The sequence below is a fragment of the Scophthalmus maximus genome, chromosome 7 (assembly GCF_022379125.1).
Source record: "Scophthalmus maximus strain ysfricsl-2021 chromosome 7, ASM2237912v1, whole genome shotgun sequence".
Classification (NCBI taxonomy): Eukaryota; Metazoa; Chordata; class Actinopteri; order Pleuronectiformes; family Scophthalmidae; genus Scophthalmus; species Scophthalmus maximus.
This window is the reverse complement of record NC_061521.1, coordinates 4,129,724-4,148,140: the sequence shown is the minus strand read 5'-3', so window position 1 is coordinate 4,148,140 and position 18,417 is coordinate 4,129,724. Positions and strand designations below refer to the sequence as shown.

General features: G+C 42.0%; 1 protein-coding gene across 1 annotated transcript in view; it reads right to left on the bottom strand.

Moving 5' to 3' along the window:
• LOC118315856 (metabotropic glutamate receptor 8) overlaps positions 1–18,417 on the bottom strand; it is a 120,564-nt gene that overhangs the window by 14,810 nt on the left and 87,337 nt on the right. The window contains exons 7-9 of the mRNA XM_035643487.2: positions 17,441–17,641; positions 5,195–5,334; positions 3,547–4,482 (exon numbers count right to left, since the gene is read on the bottom strand). Of these exons, the coding sequence (XP_035499380.1) occupies positions 3,547–4,482; positions 5,195–5,334; positions 17,441–17,641 (1,277 nt within the window). The remainder of the gene's footprint in view (positions 1–3,546; positions 4,483–5,194; positions 5,335–17,440; positions 17,642–18,417) is intronic.

Genomic DNA, 18,417 nt, shown 5'->3' with positions numbered 1-18,417 from the left:
CATTTTACGGAAATTTTACATGGAGGGTGGCAGAAAGAGCTCCAGAGCACTATTTATATATTTGCTGGCACACAGGGTATTTATTACTTACACCTTTATTCACGTAGTCAATTTCCTCTGACAAGTTAAGGTTCTGTTAGTTTTATTACAAGCAGTGTTGGGTTGTAGCATTACATAGTAATGCAGTGAAGAAATTTTTATTACATTTTCAATTTTTAATTCAATGATAACATTACACTGACTCATCCAAGTGACTTTGACCTTTGAGGGGTTGTTTTGTTCGCTCTCTTACTGGGAGTTGGATGGAGGCTTGATATCAGTTGGTCCAACTGCACACACAGATCTGGATTTGGTTGGGGTGGGATCTGGGATATGGTTGGGGTGCGGGGGTAAGTGGTAGCCTCACCCAAAAGAGGACAAATGGGCCTGAAGGAAATTCTCGGGCTGACTTATCTCAGTTTTGTGTGTCCTTGATATGACAAATGTTAGCCACAGTTAGGGCTGGGCGATAGCGATATGCATCCGGATATACACGTAAACAATATCAATAGAAAATACGTTCGATAGAACGTTTCGATAATTTTTTTTTCCTCATTGGAAGAAACCGGAGCAAAGAGTCTAGCTACTCCGGCTGCTAGCTACACCGCTAGATACGCCGGCACTCGTCCTCTGGTACCTAGCAACGTGTGGAGTGACACGCCTAATAGCCAATCATGTAACAGTATCACGTTTGGTTGCGCCATCTCGTTGGCTCGCGTTTGTGTTTCTTAGGTCATAAAAATGATCAATAATTATTGATATCGACCGATATGAAACACTTATATCGTGATACAGTTTTCAGCCATATCGCCCAGCCCTAGCCACAGTTTTACGTATTTTCAGGAGTCACCTCTGGTTTTAGAGGAGGATGGTGAACTTCTATAGAGCTGAGTGCGATCATGTTTTCCGTTTTAGAGGCTTTGGTAACGGGCTCATTGAAAGAGTGAGAATAAGGCACAAGGGAAGCCCAGACCTGGACAGCCTTGGCTGCTGCATTGCAGATGTGCATGCATTGGTTACTTGCATCACATCATGATAGCAGACAGTGTTCATCATGTTGTCAACTCGTGACTGACAGTTCAGGGGGCGCAGTTTGGCTGTTTTTGCAACTAAAATTGTTAAGGGCTGAGCTACAATTTGGACCCAAAAATGCAGATGACTGTCCTGTCCTTCAGCAGTTTCACTGGCTCCCAGTCAAGTACCACATTCATTTTAAGAACCTGTTCCTCACCTTTAAGGCCATCCACAAACTAGCTCCTCTGTATATATCTGAACTCCTGCACATCAACACACCCACCCAAACTCTTAGGTCTCACTCTTCCATCCACCTGACTTTGCCACCCGCCCGCTTGACCACCATCAAGAGCCTTCAACCGCTCTGCCCCCCACCTTTGGAACTCCCTCCAACCAGACATCCGTAACATTGACTCTCTCTCCACCTTCAAATCCCATCTCAAAACGCACCTCTTTAAACTGGCATACTCAGTCAGATTTTTGTTTCCTTTTCACCCAGATTCATCACAATATTTATTACTTATTTACTTAATTATTGTTGTTCTTAATGATTTTAATCAATGTCAGTTTTATTATTGTCTTTTGCACAGTGCTGTACGTGATACATATGCAGTCTGGCATGAGATGGACGGTCCAGTTGTCAAATATCCACGAATGACGCAAATTGGGAAAGTGCACGTTGTTTTCTCTGTGAATAGCCTACACCTACACAGCACTCCAGCACACTAAGTTTGCTCAAAGGGATTTGAGATTGTTTTGTTCACTGCCTTTTCCAAGGTCAAGAAGAAACTGTAAAATACAATTATGAACAAAAAATCCTTTAGGTGTTCAGAAGAAGTTGGAGCTTCTACATTTACCTCTCAATGGAACAAACTTCATCTGGTCTTTACGCAGTTGAGACAATTCAGTAAAAGTAAAAAAAAAATTCAATGTCGCTATGGGAAAAGGCTGGGGGGTGAACAACGTTTGTACACTTGAATCAAAGATTCACACAATCTTGAAGATCAGATGTCATGTCAGAGATAAAGTGTTGCTAATTAAATCTTCCACTATCAAAGTAAAACAACTCAGACATAACATCCTTAGTATCGGAACAGTAGCAGCAGAAGAAGACTGAGGAACTATATTTAGAGGACGTCTCAGTGAATCTCTCCACCGGTCCACCAGACCTCCCCACGGACATGATAATGAGCAAACTCCTCCATCTGGCAGCTCGCTTACAGCCAGCCCAACCCGAAAAACTGTTGTGTAAACGTACTTAATTTGATTCTGCTCTAATTACTTATGTCGAGAGGCTGCAGAGGAGCCTGGGCTGAACCGGTCATGATCAGAAAATAATCAATCAGTCACACAGAGCAGTGTATTGTAAAGAGAGCCATGTCTGTAAAAAAGAAAGGATTTTAACATTAATTTATGGAGTGTTGTTTAAACTTTACACCACACCATTAGCAGCTTACTGTTAAGCTGCTAATGGTGTGTTCGGCATCCAAGGAGTTTAAATGGTTGTGTACACTTTTCATTGCATTTCCAAGATAATACCACAGCAACAAGAGAGTAGCATAAAATGGTGATTGTGTCTGTTCTGCTTTCTATCTTTCTAACCAATTTCAAGGCGAAGAGTTGGATTATCATTGGAAAACTATATTATTTGTGGTGTTTCAAGCTGGACATGATGCAGACTTGCAAGTGGTCAAACATAAGAGTGTTTTGGCGTCTCATGCACTTGCCCCATCTCTAACCTATTTTCCAACTGTTTACTAAGTTCTTTCATATTATGGATATAAAGCTGAACACTTAAACCTGACTAGTGGTTAGGAGCTAGCTTTATAAGAAAATACAAGCGGCACACTACATCACTTGTGTGTCAAGACAATTTTTCACACACCGTTCTGCTTTGTCCTGCTGTTAGTTGAATTTGAATTTGGGGAGATTGACAGTGCAGCATCACCAGTCAAATCTGAGATAAAGTTAAAACCAACAGTAAGTTCCCGTCCTACAACTGAAACTTTGATTAAATTAATAATAAACTACAAATCTGTGCTTCCATCCTAGTGTTTTTTTTTGGATCCACTTATTTCTTTACTATACAGTTCCACACTGAGGGTAATTACTTCTGTGAAAATGCTGACTTTTAGACCTTTGTCTCTTAGCGTGACATAAGCAACGTAGGCTTAAAATTTATTAAAGACCGCATTCGACAGGATTCTGATTTTGAAATACACCTGAGTTAAATTGCGAGCTAGAACAGTTGGTGACAATAACTGACAAAACTGAAGGTTGCTGGCGAGAAATTAGAAGCAGTTTTTGTGTCTGAAATCCATTGTTTCAAAAAAAGGTATAAATATACAACATACAATAAAAAAACAACATACAATATGCATGTGAGTAAATGTACGTGCTGCCTACAGTGTGTTTCCATATATAAACTCTGCTGGAGGGCTCAACATTACATCAAAAAGGACAGTACATTATTTATCAGTGAAGCCCACTCACCCGCTCTGCTGACTGTGCCGTGCCAAAGAAGATGGGGATGAACGCGAGCCAGATGATGCAGGTTGTGTACATAGTAAATCCAATGGGTTTTGCCTCGTTGAAGGTCTCTGGCACGCCACGCGTCTTGATGGCATAAACAGTGCAAGTGACCATCAAGAGGATGCTGTATCCCAGTGAGCAGATGAGCGACAGGTCAGATATGTCACACTTGAGCACGCCGCGTGCGTTTTCAGGATCCTGTGTGCGCTGCTCTCCATAATCCACAAAGGTGTGCGGTGGGTCAACGATGAACCACATGAGGACACCCAGCAGCTGCACAGAGATGAGCGAGAAGGTGATGACCAGCTGGGATGCAGGTGAGATGAAGCGTGGTGCTGTCACGGCCTTCTTGCCCTGCTCGAAGATGCGGTGGATGCGGTTGGTCTTGGTGAGCAGTGCGGCATTGCTGAAGCACATGCCGAGGCCCAGGAAGATGCGGCGGAAAGAGCAGACAGCGACATCAGGTGCAGCGATCATAGGGAAGGTGATGATGTAGCACAGGAAGATACCTGTCAGAAGCACATAGCTCATCTCCCGCCCGGAGGCACGCACAATGGGGGTGTCGTTGTAGCGGACAAAGGTGACAATGACGAAGGTGGTGGCGATGATGCCCAGGACGGAGATGAAGATGGGCACTAGCGCCCAGGGCGAGTGCCACTCCAGCTTGATGATGGGGATGGGCTGGCAGCCGGTGCGGTTCCGATCTGGTCTTTTCTCGTAGGGGCAGAGCTCGCAGGTGAACTCGCTGGCCTGAAAGTGGTATCCCTCACAGCGCTCGCAGTGCCAGCAGCACGGGACACCCTTCACCACCTTCTTCCTCTCACCAGTCCGGCAGGGCAGGCTGCACACCGAGGCCGGCAGGGAGGAGTCTCCAGAGGTCCACTGCAGCGCCTCCATCTGAGGGGACAGAGGGTGATCGGGCTGGTTAACATTCATCCTCGAACTGAGAAACGAAACAAGCAGTTCAGCAGCATCCCAATGATCATTCAGGCTCGGTTTACTTAACCTAGCCATTGTCAACAGACCTTACTTTACCTTACCTAACAAACAACAATACATTTTCAGAATTATTTTCCATTTATGACCTGACTTTTGATCATTCCAGGGCCCACTCAACAAGTCCACTCCCACTTTTCTCAAGAGTGAGAAAAAACAAGCACATTGTGGAATATTAAAAAAATGGGTAAATCACCGCTGCAGAGACTAACAAGGTTGTTCCTAAGTTTGCTAATGAGTTGATTGAAACGTTTTAGTCAAAAATGAGTAGGACATGTCCCAAAAGTCCTCAGAACTTCATTCAAACTCCTAAGCGGCCATCAAAGACCATGGGATGCAGCGGAAACATCCAGAATAAGCCGAGCAAGTGGACCTTGAGATTGTTTTGCTGCTTCTAAGGTCAAGATTAAACTTTTAAACTTGGATTGTTTCACAACCCACTCCTTTGGGTTTATTGATTAAGAGGATGATAAGTTAATGAACCATCTTGGAATTATCCTTAGTACCATCTTCATTGTCAGTCCCTGAATTAACCACAAATCAAACAAAACATAAAGAAAATGTAATCATGTCATTGTGAAAACTGTTACAGTTTGAGGTAAGTGGTCCTCACATATAGATGCAGCTGATTGGTCCAGTGTCCGATGACCTTATACTCCGCCGTTGACCTGTTGTTGATCTGATACTGGAAGATGTCGTAGCGTCCAGGTGCATCGCCGTTCTCGTTAAAGATGACTGGAGTGCCTGCACTTCCTGTGAAAGACAATGTTCAGACAATGTTGACCATTGTTAACTCAGGTGTCTCTGTCGGATAGAGGTGGGAGAGATCTTCTGGGGCCAGAGGTTTTCATCAACCTGTCAGAACCAAGCGTGTGTCTCTAAATAGGGGCCTGTTTCCAACCCTAGATATTCTTTTGGTCCGAAAAAAAAAAGTCGCCACAATAGGTTTAGTCATATTCATAATCTTGTTGATTTATTCTAGGATTAGTGCGTTTCAGATTCAAATAATAATTAAAATGTACTTTATTTAGCCTCTTTTTGTGCAGATCATTGTGTTTGCGCCACACTGAACAATGTTCTCTTGCTCTTTTTTTTTATCTAGAAAAGTTTACATCTCTCAGTGAAAAGGGCAACACACATCAGCAGCATCAGCTTACCAGGATGCTCCATTGGCCAATTGATGGTTTCATTCTCCAGAAAAGTAGTTTAGTTTAAGTTCAATTCTTGGATAAACAAATCACTGTGACTATATCTAGACAATTATCAGAACAGAATACAGAGAGAAAACATGAACAACGGAAATTAGAGCAATCACAAAGAAAATCAAGTGGAAATTCATTACCAAATATGCCAGAGTGTAAATGAGCTATTGGGAAATGCAGAATATGCTAAGCAAAGTGCTAATTGCCATCAAGCAGATCGATAGCACTGTGAAAGAGACACAGAGTCTTTTTGTCTTTCACACAAGCCTTTAACTCAAACTCCCTCTGCAGACGATGTCCTCCTGCGGTCCTCCTGTGGACCTGCCTGTGTACCTGCCTGTTATAAGTCATCATAAGAATGGCCTGATTTCTCCCCGAGCTCTTACTGGACATTTTAACAAGACTTAAAAATGTAGGTTTCTAAACAGATTCAACAAATCCTTAATGAAAGAGTCATTATCAAAACATGGATGTTAAAAGACTTTCATTTTCCACTGGGGGAGAAGAAAGGAATTACGGGACCTATTAAGAGGTAACATCAACATGTGATTTGAACAAAAAAGTTTGTTTTCAAGAACAACACATGAATACTTGTCGCTCAGCCACTGTAAAATATATTATACAGTATATTATAATATATTATTCCATCTTTGTAAGATTGGTGACCTGAATTGTACGTGGATTTTTTTTTGTGATGACCTTAGTTTACAGTAAACAACGACAAGAACAGTTCAGAAAATGCAGGGGTAAATAAGAGTGAGCATTTAATCATTCCAAGAAAAAAAAATATATATATATATATTTAATGACAGATGTTAAAACTTAGCTGAAACTTGTACTTTCACAAAACAAATATATTTGGGTGTGGATTTTTTAACATTCAAAACTAAAACATATTTGTTTTTCTTTTTTTCTTCGTCAAGGGGTAAAATAATGAGCTTAAATGAGCCATGATGATCACTGTTTGATAAGCAGCTTATTTTTTGTCCAGATGCAAATCACAATTAGGATTTTAATTTAAGAAAGACAGGGGAAAGTCTGGATATTAGAAGACAGGAGTTATATATTTGGAAGCTGGAGCTGTTGTTGCTATAGCTCCAGAGACAAGCACGAGAGATGAGATGTACACTGCAATGATTTTTGCAACTTAAAACCACAAAAATATCTTCTTTTGAATGTCTTCTAAAACAACTCAGAGGCTCAGTTAATCCTTGTAAACTTGAGGCTTTGTTTCCACATTCAGACCCTGCATCTCTTTTTTTTTATATCTTCAGCTACTGTATAGTATTATTATAACAATGGTGCTGTGTTCCTCGCCACAGGGAAAATTTAATACAGGAGGACAACAGGTTTGAACTTGAAATGGATTAGTTTGGAGCGGCTGAAGCTGAGAGGAAGAGCAGCAGATTGGAGCTAAAGAGCTGAACAACAACAACAACAACAACAAAAAGAGAGTTGATTCATAATGAAGTGAGTGGGCGCCGGTTTGATTCCATCCTGCCCCGATTTCCTTCTACAACATGAATACAAGCATCACAAATCACATCAGCGTGAAGATGAATCACCACAGTTCGCCTCGGGAAGTGGACCCCCCCCCCCTTCTCTCACTTCACTTTCACTTCAGGGAATCTGTGTTGGTACGGACTTCTTGGCACGGCATTTTATTTCCAAACGTGGGAATTTTGATCAAACTGTGGTGACACACGCTGCAGTGCTGTCATTTAACACAATGAGACGACCCACAAACAAACAATCTGCTCTGCAGAATGAAAAGCTCATTGACATTTGAATAACACATTTTATATAACTGCAGTGCGTTCACACTGGTAACTTTCAATTTATTCCGATTTTGTCCTGCAGTTCTGTCGAATTCAGTTTGAGGGGATTATGTTTTCTTCTGACATAATGACCAAATGTTGTAAATTGAAGTCGAGCTACCTCTTGGAACTTAACGTATTCTGGGAGTCACAAAAATGTTGAAACTGGATGTGACGTTAAAATGTTCATGGACAATGTACTTCTTTTGTTTTGTGCAAAAAAATATCTGATCATGCAGGACAAAATTCGCTCACATGCAATTGCACATTTGGCTTTTCTTGCTTAACCAAAGAAAGTCAGGGTGTGGCAGCCACCATCCACCCTGAGCCTGTATGCAACTCCAGTGCTTCAGTCACTCCAAACCCCTTCTTCTAAACATAATGCAGCCAGAGAATATATTTTTCATTGGAACATAATCTATATAGTACGAAATGTCATTTCTGAGTCACGGTTTCCTGACCATAGCTGGAACCCAAAGATTTTAGCCGCAATTCCAGACAGCAAAACCCCACCCTCCTGAGACAAAAACAACTTTTGTTTATTTATATCTACCTGTGTATATATATATTTGCTGCAGAAACCTAAAGGTTCAGACTAAAAAGCTGAAGCCTGCAAGCACAGACCTGAATATTCTAGCTTTCAAAACAGATTTCTCAGGCGGAAGAAGCTTCCAAGAAGGCAAAATTTACCAACATTTCTCTCGTAGTGCGTCTGATGTATGGACATCGCTTTTCTGAGGCCCTGTCTCCAATGGATCACAAAGATATAATTGTACTAGCTGTTGTACCAGGTGGAGGATTGACGAAGGTCTTGCAGTGGTTCTTCTTCAAAAAAAACAGGAACTATATGCATTATCTTCTAACTTGTTTCCACTGAGCCCATGTCTTGAGAATGAAACTATTAATACTCATTCAAGGTGTTCGAATGTTCTGACATTATTTGTAGACTTTACTTCCAGGTTGTTGTCAGCAAATCAGAGCGGAAAGAGACGTGATACTCCATTAATCTACCTTTTTGACCCGAATGGATCTGACAGCAGCGGCTCTCCTTCGCTACCCCGACAGGAAGCATGTGTTGCTCTGACATACAGCACGGAAGGAAGTTTTATTGAACCCGGCCTCCGGTATCGATTGTTTCCGGGGACCTTGGCGGATGGAGAGGATAGTTAGAGCTGCAGCTTGGCAGCCTCAGCCATTCATCCGTGTGATAATGCCCCTAAACACAGACTTCATTTTCACGTCTCTGCATCATGGGCCCTTTGACAGCTGTAGGTACAGAAGGTAACATGGACCCATTTGGGTCACCTGGCAACTGTTGCACATGCACATGCACATTCCAACACACCGTTTATCATAAAGTCGCCCAGTAAGGAAACCATTGAGCAGTGTTTCTGACCATTTCCATTGAATAGTTGCTAAAGGGTTCTCCAAGGTCACTAGAAGTCACAAAATGTCATCACACACTTAATAGACTCTCCATAATCTTGTGTAATGTTGTGCATATACATACTGGATATAATTAAAAGTTTAGAGGATTAAAAAACAAAATCCACAAAATGAAATTAATGTAAGCTTGACTAACTCTGAAGGGAAATCTACCCAGAGAGAATATTTAGAAGAATTCCTTGAAGTCACGCGCCTGACTCAGGGGACAGATACGTTTTGATTTTGTCAAATGTATCCATCCAGACCACAAGACCACTGGTTGTTTGTGCTGTGGATGTTTGTCACACTTAGTGAAGCACAATCTCCCCTCACAGCTGTTCAAATCACACAAATCTCCAGCTGTTTGTGTGTTGTGAACAGGATATCTGTATCTTTCCACTTAGCATTCACCACACCTGCTACAGAGGCAGGGAAAGAAATCTTGTTTTCCAACTGTATATGCTCCTCATGGCACCTGCTTGAAGACGACACATATCCAGGGAATCGCTGCTGTCTGGTGGGATTTGTGTGCTGGGGATAGAGCAGCTGGAATGTTTCAGTGGAGCTTATGCACTGAGATCGGCTACGACAGGCTTTCCATTTCAGCAGATCGTCCTGAGACTGGCCGGGCCAATCAGAACCTTTTAGCTTCAATGAGGTGGGTCTGATATGATGAAAGAGGAGCATCACTGAAGGGTTTTTCATTGACGAACCAACATGGCTTGCGCTGACGTGTAGAGGTCTGTTGCATTTGTTAAGGGAACAGTACTAATCTAACTGGACGGCGTATTTTCTTTAAAAGGAAAAACAAGTGCAGGAAAGTGCTTCCAGAGAGGTTTCTGTTGGACTGTGTGACATCACATGTTCACATGTTTTCAGTTGCTCCGATAGGTCAAAGGTCTATGCAAATGAGTCCAAAGGCATTTTGGTCTGCAACAGCTGATAATGCCCTTGGAAATAGAAAATGAATGGAGAGGTTTCTGGCGATGCCACGCTTTAGTCATTAAACTAAATATACGTACATTTGGGTTTTTTCAGACATCACAATCATAAAATAATGACTTTATCTGTATTGGAGCAGCTTGGGAAAGACTGTTGGCCCAGTTTTTATGAGCTGTGATCACAGACGAACACAGATATTACCAGCTGAGACTGAGCAGGCCGTCTGTCTCACTCTACCAGCTTTTGGCTGCGATGCACAGTGTTGTTATTTACCAACTAAAGAGAGTTTAGCTTGTTCTGGTGTTTTAATGTAGCCATAGATCTTTATGGGGGGAAAAAAAGGGGAAACAACTAATAATTTGCGATCTGTTAACACGCAGATCACAGCTCGTTCACGTTGCTGTCTGGCTGATGACCGTCCCACTGTAAAGCTCCTGCTCCTGCACTGAAATAGTTGAGAAGAGAGGACGTTTCAACAGGCAGCTACTAAAACTATAAACTGCTTTTCAAACATTTATATATATTTGTTAGTTATCTAAAGGGCATCAAGGATGCAATGGTTGCCTGGAGTTTCGGCAGCAACCACCGGCCATAAAAATCCTTGTTGCATATTTGAATTGATGTCACAACAGGAGATGAGCTCTTCACATCTACACCGGAATTTCCCAGCTTGGGAGGAATAAAGTATCTATCTATCAATTCCCCCCCCCCCCCCGCCCAACTGATCTGTGACGGATTTCTCTTCCTGCAGCTCCACAGGCTCAGCCATGTTGCAACTGCATGAAAAAAATAAGAAGCTTTTATCGGCTCTTATTAAGCATCTGCTGTCCAAAGGAATCAGGGTGAACCCCCCTGACTTCCTTCCCCCTCCTCCCTTCCCCCGCTGCTCTGCTGATCATGTTCAAACGGGAACATTACAACAAAAGGCCTCATGCAGATGGCTTTAGCACAGCGATCGCTAACACTAGCACAAGCTCGATTAGCCCCCCCAACGCTCCTCTAAAAATAAGCACACGGGCAAGGAGCACACGGCTGAGTTAGCAATTAGCCCCCCTGGCCACCGCGGACACGGAGCGCCACTTCGTCGTCCTGGATTTGCTGCATTTCATACATGGAATTATGGGTAACCCCAATGCCCTGCGCTCAGAGAAGTGAGGCATAAAATACAGTGAAGCAGCTCGGGTTTGATTTATGTCAGCGTTTGATGTATGTGAAGGTTCAACAGAGCATGCTGTTCAAAGATTCACACAGGAAAGCCCCAAACACAGCTTGACACGTGTGTATTTGTGTGTGTGTGTGTGTTTGTGTGTGTGCTCGCCTTAAAAAGCTTAATCAGGCACAAACCACACGAGTTACATGCTGCTGAGCCTGGATTGATGCACATGTGCAGCCGCAGTGTCTTTCCGTTGAATGATGGTTATACAGTAAGATAAAGGTTATAGGGTGGGATCCAAATCCTGAAATCTCACTTTGACTGAGTCAAAAAGTGCTGTATGTGCAGTTATAGACTGTACATGGCTCATTCATTTAAGATATCTGATAACTGATAATAACTGATAACTGATACCAGTAACCTTTTAATCTCCATGTTGGTTCTGGTCTAATAATTACTTCTTCATCTCTTTGTGGTCCAAAGAATTACTCAACAGGACCATTATGTTTATTGGGTAATTACATAAAACAAATGTGATATGATTATAATTATATATTGAGAGAGGAGTAGCTCAGCTCAACAGGGTGTGATTTGGGCTCTGGCCCAATTCCACCCCTGGGTACTCACTTACTGGAATGGGGAGATCTAACAGTCAGTGGGATACCAGGGCAGGAGGGCACAGCCCCATGCTATGAATAGGTCAGAGTGGGGAGACTCACAGGGAACAGAGAGTGATGATACTGTGGAGATAAGTCAGGAGACCAGAGGAGCGGAACGGAAACGAGGGAATGCTTCTAACGAGTCAAATGCAAGTAAGATAAAGAGAGTGGAGAGTAACTGGCAGGAAGGGAGGGCTTAGAGGTCGAGGTAAAATGGATTTAAAGTGATACTCAGATTTAACAGAGAGAACTGACTGCACTCTATGAGCCCAGTGAATATGTCCTGACTTTTCCTAAATGTGTTTATATTCTATTCCTACGTATTATATACCATAATGTGAGGAATCTCTGTCTGTCTGTCTTTACATGACTCGAATATCTCAAGAACCCTTCATCTCATGGACTTCACACTCGGCATGTGTATTGTTAAAGGGTCCGTATTGTTAAGGGTACGAGGAAGTTGAATTTGGAGCGATTTGGTCACGTGGTACGTTCAATATTATTGCATTTTGAATAAACAGATTGCAGTAGTATGCCTCAACAGGCAGTCTGAGGACCATGGTGTGCACATACTGTGTCTGCAACAGGTTGCCGGTGAATGAATATATTTTTGGAGTGAATGCATTGAATTAGATTTTAAATTCATTCACATTTTTCACTTTACTTTAAATGGCACTACATATCACATCGAAGGCTACTGTTGATATGTATAAACAACAATGGGCAGTGGAGTTACTCAAATTCACACTCAGACAAAGGGGTGAAGTTACACTTGAATTATTTAAATAAAAAAAGGCATACTATCATAATAACCTTCCCAGCATATGCCAGGACAGGCACACAAATTAATCTTGTACCTGTGATGTACTGTTCCTGGAATGTTTCTTCATGGATTGAAATTCACTAGGATTCATAAGGATTCATTTTTATCAAACCATAACACACATTTATAAATATACAGAGTTCTTATGTCAGTATGTCACCATCATGTATGCAAAATATACATTTTATACCATTAAAGAAAATGTTCCCATTTTTTTATGAGGCCAATGTTGTAGTGTGTGTGTGTGTGTGTGTGTGTGACTACCTCTAACCTCTATCCTTGCTTTACAGCAAGTAGGTTCCCTGTTCGGACAAAAACCATCCAAAACTGTGTGGATTTTTTCGCCCCGTGTATGCGTGGGTTCTCTTCTTCCATAGTGTAATCGGAGCAACCCGGAGTAAACCCATGTAACACGAGTACATGCAGCCTCATAGAAAGAAGACACTTCTAAACCAGGAGCTTCTTCTTTCTGTGAGGCTGCAGGCTTCACCAGTGTTACCTTGGACGGGATGGGAAGGGGGCATTAGGGGAATGATGTTGGGAGGATGATGTTAGGGAGGGTAAGCAGAGAGGGGAGAGAACACGGGATTAGGGGGAGAGACAGGGGTTGAGAGTTCAGAGTGAGATCAGGTTCCCCCAGATCTTCCTAAGAGCAAGAAGAATCCTCTCCACAAAGACTTCTTGTTCTTTCCGCTCCGTATCTTCTTCATCCTACTTTCAAATGCTATTATTTTCCTAATCAGTTCTGCTGTCTCCTCCTCCGTAGCCTCTATAGCTTTGGAGTTTGGGGGTGTGGAGAGACTCCTGAAGAGCAGACAATTTATTCTGCCTCTGGATCCAACAGTAAGACTTTTGGACTCACTCATTTACTGCAGCAAGTTGTTCGAGGATGTGTGCTTTATCTTTATTTACAGGGTGCGATTTGTGAAAAAAAGCAGAGGGGGGGATGGCTTTATCATGTGTCACGTGGAGGTTTTGAACCCCCAACCTCCGAATGGGAGATGGGCCCTCTACCAAGGGAGCTGAAAGTCACAAGATGTAGCACTAGTCGCAAGAACGTCTCTTATCGTGTCCGCGAGTGAGGTCTACACAGTGCACTGCATGCACTCGACTGGCTGGGCCACCGTTACTTGTGCACAACAAAACAAAACCTGCAAGAATTAAATCCCCCTTCCAAAAATGCGTGCTTGCTGACATTCTGAAAATCAGTACAGTAATCAAAGATGATGGAACCAGGATCATTAGGTAAATCATCTATTGTCTCACAAACGCCAGCGCTGACAGTGGGCGATCCATTTCGTATTTTAATATTCTATCGCACTATAGACAAATATTGTCCAAGTTACAGGGCATTATTTAGTTTAAAAATGCTTATTTTAGGTATGGTCTATTGGTGAAGTAGCATTGATCACTTTGAGCGGGGGGGGGATAAAAATAATTTAGCAGAGGTGGGGATATGAAGAACAGAAGGGGGGAAATCACAGGCATCCCCCACGGCAAATCGCACCCTGCTTATTTACATAAATTATCTCTTTCCTCATATCCTCTGCCTATTTGAGCTGCTCGAGATTATTTCGCACCAGCAAGTGGATCTTTGTCTGCTTCTCTTGCAGGAGCTGTTTCAACTAGAAATATGTCTCAAACAGTATGTTAACGTGAGCAAAATGTGTTTTATGAAAGTGATAAGGTCAGATTTTGTTCGTGTTGAATAGCACAGGGACATGATGCTGACTCTATCCTTGGCCGACTGGCCAGTACTGTTTTTTCTTTTAGAGAAAATACCTATGACACTGTTGGGGTGGCAGATTCGACAGACCGCTCCACATCAGCAGCAGTCATCTCTGTTTCACATTAAAAGCCTTCCAGCAGCTAAAAAAGGCTTAATCTCTCATGTTCCTCATGGGCTTTTAATGTGAGAAGTCTGCAAGACAAGTTGACTTTCATTGACAGTATATTTATAGACCCCAAGAAATATTTTAGAAGTAATGGTACTAGGTGACTCTTGATTTGGAAGTAAACAAAAAAAGACAAATATTTTGTCAACTTGAAACCTTCACCCTGTTTTCCTCTTTAAAGTAATAACATTGGAGAACAGTTTTCTAAAAAGACACATTGAGACAAATGACCAAACAAAATAATAAAGAGTAATTAGAGATTTTGCTCGAGTTAGATCCCTGCAGACTGTTAGTTTACTGAGACTTCAATTCAATTCAATTCAATTTCTTTTGTATAGCGCCAAATCACAACATACATTGTCTCAAGGCACTTCACAGAGTAAGGTCAATATTACAATATTACAGGGAAAACGCCCACAAATTTCCCACAATGAGCAGCCCTTTGGCGACAGTGGAGGGGGAAAAAACTCCCTTTTAACAGGAATAAATCTCTGGCAGATCTGTCTCCAAACTCTTCCTTTGATCGGGAGACAATTTCCTTTCATTTTTCTTTATTTGTTTTAAAGTGTCGTTAAAGCACTTGTTGTGAATTATTCAGTGAGCTTAATTTTATTTGGAGATTTATGGGGCAATTGGGCTTATGCTATGCGATTGTGATGTGTATTTAAATGGTCCCTGGGAAAACATGTTCACCTTGAAAAGTCACAGTCAGCTCCAGCCTTCAGCTGGAGTAGAGAAACTGAAGAATACCGGTTGGAGTGTGTTCTTCTGTTTTTTTCTGATTTAAATGAGAGAAATCTTCCTCACTGGGCCGTGAAAGAGAAATTGGCCTTGGCAATAAATGACAGCGATCAGAAGTGAGAGAAGGAACGTGGGCTTTATCAAAGCTTCTGTGAAACCCACGGACGGCCTTGATTCAACCAGGAAGAAACAGTTTGAACGCACGAGGACATGCCACAAAGAGGAGGGAGGAAGACCAAAGAAATCATAGATGACTATAAATTATTCTTATATGTTTTGACTTGTAGGTGTCGTCATGGCGACAAGTCAGAATGTTTTGTTTATTAATGCATTTATATCTGAACAGAAGTTATGGCTGTTCAAACCGTTACTTTCACTGCATGTCACAGTGGAAACTCATTGATTCACTGGATTGACTCCACAACTACACGCGTTCCAGTTTTCTATGACATGGGCTGGTCTTATTATTATTGTTATTATTCTTAATATTATGGATGTCCTGAAAAAATTAACTTTGTTTGACTCTGAAGCTCCGAGTCCGAGTCTGATCCCATACTCTAATTTACCTAAATGTTGATTACATTTGGCTCTGACACACAACACGAACAGCTTAAGCTACTAAACCTGACTCTCATTTCGCTCCTCACTCGCTTTTTTCCAAGCTTGGAAATACTGATGAATCCAGTTCAAATATTTCATGTTAATAGGCTTGAATTATTGAAATGACATGGATTAAAGTGGAACTGGGAAACTGAGAGATGTGTCACTCTATTGGTGCTGCTGGGACTACAGAAGGTCGGACCACTTGCAACTGTGCAGTGTTGGCATGATGCTTCTTTTAGCTCAAACAAGATCTTCGGTCGAGAATAGAAACCACCTGCAGAGATCATTTATAGTCGAGGCTCAGGTTTGACACAATTTTGTCAATCTTATCATGGAATTCACATTTATCAATTTGTTATGTTAACTTCAATAAAATGCGGATATGACCTGCTGCCCTTCAAACTGGTGAAAGTCATTTTTCATGATCACACCCTGTTATTTTCACCCATGTGCGCAGTGAAATGCTTGTTCTGTAGAATCTCTGAGATAAAAATGAGAGCACCTTCAGGCTCTGATCAATTACAGACACAGTACAGCAGAAATACCATTTTGAATGGGCCAGTACAAAAAAAAACAAGGAATTAAAAGTAGGAGAAAAAAACTGTATGCTTATCGAATGAACACGCACGATGAAAGTTATCAAATTTACACTGAATCCTGTCTGCAGTTTGACTATGTCACACACAGTGCTGCACACAGCTCTACAATGAAGCAACAGTGAAAAAAAAACCACTGAGTGACAGATCTTTTATGTTGTGTAAAAAAGTAAATTCATATTGCACCATGTTATTATATTAGGCAGCAAGTGAATACTTAGTCCTCAAAGATGATGTGTTGGAAGCAGACAAAATGGATCTGAGCGACTTTGACAAAGGCCAACTTGGACTGGGTCGGAACATCTCTAAAACTGAAGGTCTTGCTGGGTGTACTCGGTCTTCTGCGGTTAGTACCAGCCACAAGTGGTCTAAGGAAGGTCATGGGCACCCAAGTCTCAACGATGTGTGTGGGGAGTGAAGGATAACCTGTGTTGTCTGATCCCATGCACAGAAGAGCTACTGTAGCACAAAGTGCGGAAAGGGTTAATGCTGGTTCAGATAGAAAGGTGTCAGAACGCATTGCATTGCAGCTTGCTGCACATGGGGCTGTGAAGCCGAAGACTGGTCAGAGTGTCCATGCTGACTCTGTCCATTAAAGAAAACACAGACCAGTGGAAAGTGGCCTGGTATGATGAATCACGTTTTCTTTCACATCACATGCACTTACCTAGGGGAGAGATGGCACCAGGATGCACTATGGGAAGAAAGCAAGCTAGCAGAGGCTGTGTGATGCTTTGGGCAATATTCTGCTAGGAAACCTTGGGTCCTGCATGCATGTAGATGTTACTTTGTAGTAACATAGAAAAGGTAATTGGGTGATACATCGAACATTTGTGTTCTGGGGGATTGTGGGTTACTTGTGTCACACAAAAGGTCCCACTTCTAAACCAACATTTTTACCTTGTGACTTTGGAACTTTGGTTCAGTATCTTCTCTACTCATTCTGACTTTTTTGAACAGGAATAGCTTCCCTTAGCGACAGTCACCCCACAGCAGCTCTTACCATTGAAGTTAACGGCACGAACGTGAGCCAGCAGCTCTTTGCCGTCGATATTGGCCATGCGTGGACACAGTCCAGGGTATCCTGTGCAGAGCTCGCGGTGCATGTGGTGCAGCGCGTGCGCCATGGCATACACAGCGTCCATCACAAACTGCACTTTCCCCTCCTGCTCGTAAGTGGAGTCACGGCTGACTTTCTCCAACCCTGGAACAGAAACAAAGGTTGTCAGGTCACTGACATTATCAAAGACATAATACTCAGATGGAATGAGATTTAAAGTCAAACAAACTCTGTTGTGTGATATAAGTAAAATCTCCAGAACAGCTTCTTAACTGACCTTGTGGGGAGATTGCTTTGTTGATCCCAAAGGAAATTATGAGGTGAGGTCGTTTAAGGAAACGTATTATGCTTTTTCAATTTTCCCTTTACTCTAATGTGTTGTACAGGTTTTTGTTTATATAAAAGTTCTGCAAAGTTAAAAAAGCCCAAAGTCAACAGTAAAGTGAATATTGTCATTGTCCCTCAGTAGTCCGGCAGATGTTTCCGGAACATCGTGATATCACGATGCATAAGGCATGCCTAGCGGCTAGTCTTGACTCCCTACAACAAGGCGAGAGCAGAGACCAACACTTCCTACATGGGCAGGAAGCGGTTGACCAATCACAACAGAGTGGGTTAGCTGGCCAATCAGCAATGACTGGGCTTCAAACAACAAGTGTTTCAGACATAGGGCGGGAAGTGGAGCTGAAGGAATGGACAGTATGTGGAAAACTTATATGTTTAACTGAACATTAGAGCATAAACTTTTCAAGTAATAACCCAAATACAAATGATGAACCTGAATATGAGCATTATTTTTCCCTCTAAATCTGAGAAGAATTCATCCTATTACGTTGAACCACAGACCTTGTAATGAGATTATCTATAAAAATTTGATAATAAGATCCTCTTGTTTTTTTTTCCTCTTGTGATAGGAATCT